The 2,737-nt window shown below is 41.8% G+C and overlaps 1 protein-coding gene across 3 annotated transcripts in view; it reads left to right on the top strand.

Moving 5' to 3' along the window:
• The first annotated feature begins 38 nt into the window (after nucleotides 1-38).
• gckr (glucokinase (hexokinase 4) regulator) overlaps nucleotides 39-2,737 on the top strand; it is a 21,795-nt gene continuing 19,096 nt past the window's right edge. For all 3 annotated transcript variants that reach the window (XM_031829251.1, XM_031829250.1, XM_031829249.1), the window contains exons 1-5: nucleotides 39-193; nucleotides 326-475; nucleotides 760-828; nucleotides 1,795-1,863; nucleotides 1,946-2,019. In XM_031829251.1, coding sequence (XP_031685111.1) covers nucleotides 146-193; nucleotides 326-475; nucleotides 760-828; nucleotides 1,795-1,863; nucleotides 1,946-2,019 — 410 coding nt within the window. In that variant the 5' untranslated portion in view covers nucleotides 39-145. The remainder of the gene's footprint in view (nucleotides 194-325; nucleotides 476-759; nucleotides 829-1,794; nucleotides 1,864-1,945; nucleotides 2,020-2,737) is intronic.

The raw sequence follows: 2,737 nt of genomic DNA, 5'->3' as shown, positions 1-2,737 counted from the left end.
GAGAGAGAGAGAGAGAGAGGAGAGAGAGAGAGGAGAGAGATGAGAGAGAGAGAGAGAGAGAGAGAGAGAGAGAGAGAGACAGCCTGAGGCATTTAGAACACGTGGAACATCTCTTTCGTCTTCCGACCGACATCGTTCTTTAACAATGGAGAAAAGGGACTTCAGTGAGATCTCCGACACGTGCAAGTGGGAGGTAAGAGAACTGGAGAGAAGTGGCACAAAGTGTTATGGTTATCCACAAGGGGCTCTGGTCAAAATGTAGGGTACCATTTTAGCCACAGATCGCTCTGTCTGGACTCCAACTCCCATGATGCTTCTGTGTCAGTCGCCAGATTACGAGCCATGGTTTCCTGTGTCGGAGAAGTCCAACCCCCTGACTCGTGACATCGACAAGTCCTCGCCCAATCATATTGTCCGTCTGCTGGCAGCCTGCGATGCACAGATGTTCCAAAAGGACACAGGAACCACCTACCAGGTCAGGGGTCAGAGGTTAGAGGTCAAAGAGGGGTCAGGTAGGATGAAGGCTCTGGGAAAGAACAGTCATCCACCCTTAATATACATTTTTGGACCTGTGCAACACACTCACCTTGATAGACACATCACACCATTTTGGGATTGGGGAAGAATTCAATGTTCTTGGTTAGTGACAGTGGTTTGTGTGTGTGTGTGTGTGTGTGTGTGTGTGTGTGTGTGTGTGTGTGTGTGTGTGTGTGTGTGTGTGTGTGTGTGTGTGTGTGTGTGTGTGTGTGTGTGTTTCAGAGGCTGTTCAGTGACAGTGTGGTGTTGACCATGCTGGAGGTGGCCAGGACGGTGGAGCAAATTCTCAGGGTGAAACACTCTTCTCTCTAAAGACACATTCTATACACGTACAGACACATTCTATACACATACAGACACATTCTATACACATACAGACACATTCTATACACATACAGATACATTCTATACACATACAGACACATTCTATACACATACAGATACATTCTATACACATACAGACACATTCTATACACATACAGACACATTCTATACACATACAGATACATTCTATAAACATACAGACACATTCTATACACATACAGACACATTCTATAGACATAGAGACACATTCTATACACATACAGACACATTCTATACACGTAGAAACACATTCTATACACATACAAACACATTCTACAGACATAGAGACACATTCTATACACATATAGACACATTCTATACACATACAGACACATTCTATACATGTAGAAACACCTTCTATACACATACAAACACATTCTACAGACATAGAGACACATTCTATACACATACAGACACATTCTATGCATATACAGACACATTCTATACACGTACAAACACATTCTATACACATACAGACACATTCTATACACATACAGACATTCTATACACATACAAACACATTCTATACACATACAGACATTCTATACACATACAGACACATCTATAGACATACAGACATTCTATACACATACAGACACATTCTATAGACATACAGACACATTCTATACACATACAGACACATTCTATAGACATACAGACACATTCTATAGACATACAGACACATTCTATAGACATACAGACACATTCTATAGACATACAGACACATTCTATAGACATACAGACACATTCTATGCACATACAGACACATTCTATACACCTAGAGACACATTCTATACACGTACAGACACAGTGAGGTTTTCTGAATTGTAGCTTCTGTTCTTGTATCGTGTGTGTGTGTGTGTGTGTGTGTGTGTGTGTGTGTGTGTTTGACAGGACCCAGAGGATAGTCTGGTTGTGTTGAGTGGTTGTGGAACCTCTGGTCGCTTGGCCTTCCTAATGGCGGTAATTATTACTATATTTGATCATTTTATAATTGTATAATTTGGTATATGCAGTATCTTTATGAGATGTGATGTTTTTCCAGTCATGTTTTAACAGAGCCCTGAGAGACAGGCAGCAGAACACTGTTTATTCTTATATCATTGCTGGGGGAGACAGGTGAGAGTGTGAGATATTACACACACACACACACACACACACACACACACACACACACACACACACACACACACACACACACACACACACGTACATACACACACACACACACACACACACACACACACACATGTACGTACATACACACACACACACACACACACACACACACATACAACGTGCGTGCCCACGCAAGCTTTTTATGTTCTGTTGTGTTTAATGTTCTGTGTCATGTTGTGTGTTTAATATTGTTTACTGTTCAAATCAAATCAAATTGTATTAGTCACATGCACAACAGCATGTCACCTTACAGTGAGATGCTTACTTAAATAAGAGACCCTAACCAACAGTGCAGTTTAAAAAAAGATATGGATAAGAATAAGAGATAAAAGTAACAAGTAATTAAAGAGCAGCAGTAAAATAACAATAGTGAGACTATATACAGGTACAGAGTCAGTGTGCGGGGGCACCGGTTAGTTGAGGTAGTATGTACATGTAGGTAGAGTTATTAAAGTGACTATGCATAGATGACAACAGAGAGTAGCAGTGGTATAAAAGGGGGGGACGGGGGGGGGGGACAGGCAAATAGTCTGGGTAGCCATTTGACTAGATGTTTTGGAGTCTCATGGCTTCGGGGTAGAAGCTGTCTAGAAGCCTCTTGGACCTTGACTTGGTGCTCCGGTACCGCTTGATGGTTCCTTGCGGTAGCAGAGAGAAG

Source organism: Oncorhynchus kisutch, linkage group LG7 (genome assembly GCF_002021735.2).
Source record: "Oncorhynchus kisutch isolate 150728-3 linkage group LG7, Okis_V2, whole genome shotgun sequence".
Classification (NCBI taxonomy): Eukaryota; Metazoa; Chordata; class Actinopteri; order Salmoniformes; family Salmonidae; genus Oncorhynchus; species Oncorhynchus kisutch.
Note: the sequence above shows the minus strand (reverse complement) of the source record. Positions and strands in the feature narration are given on the sequence as shown.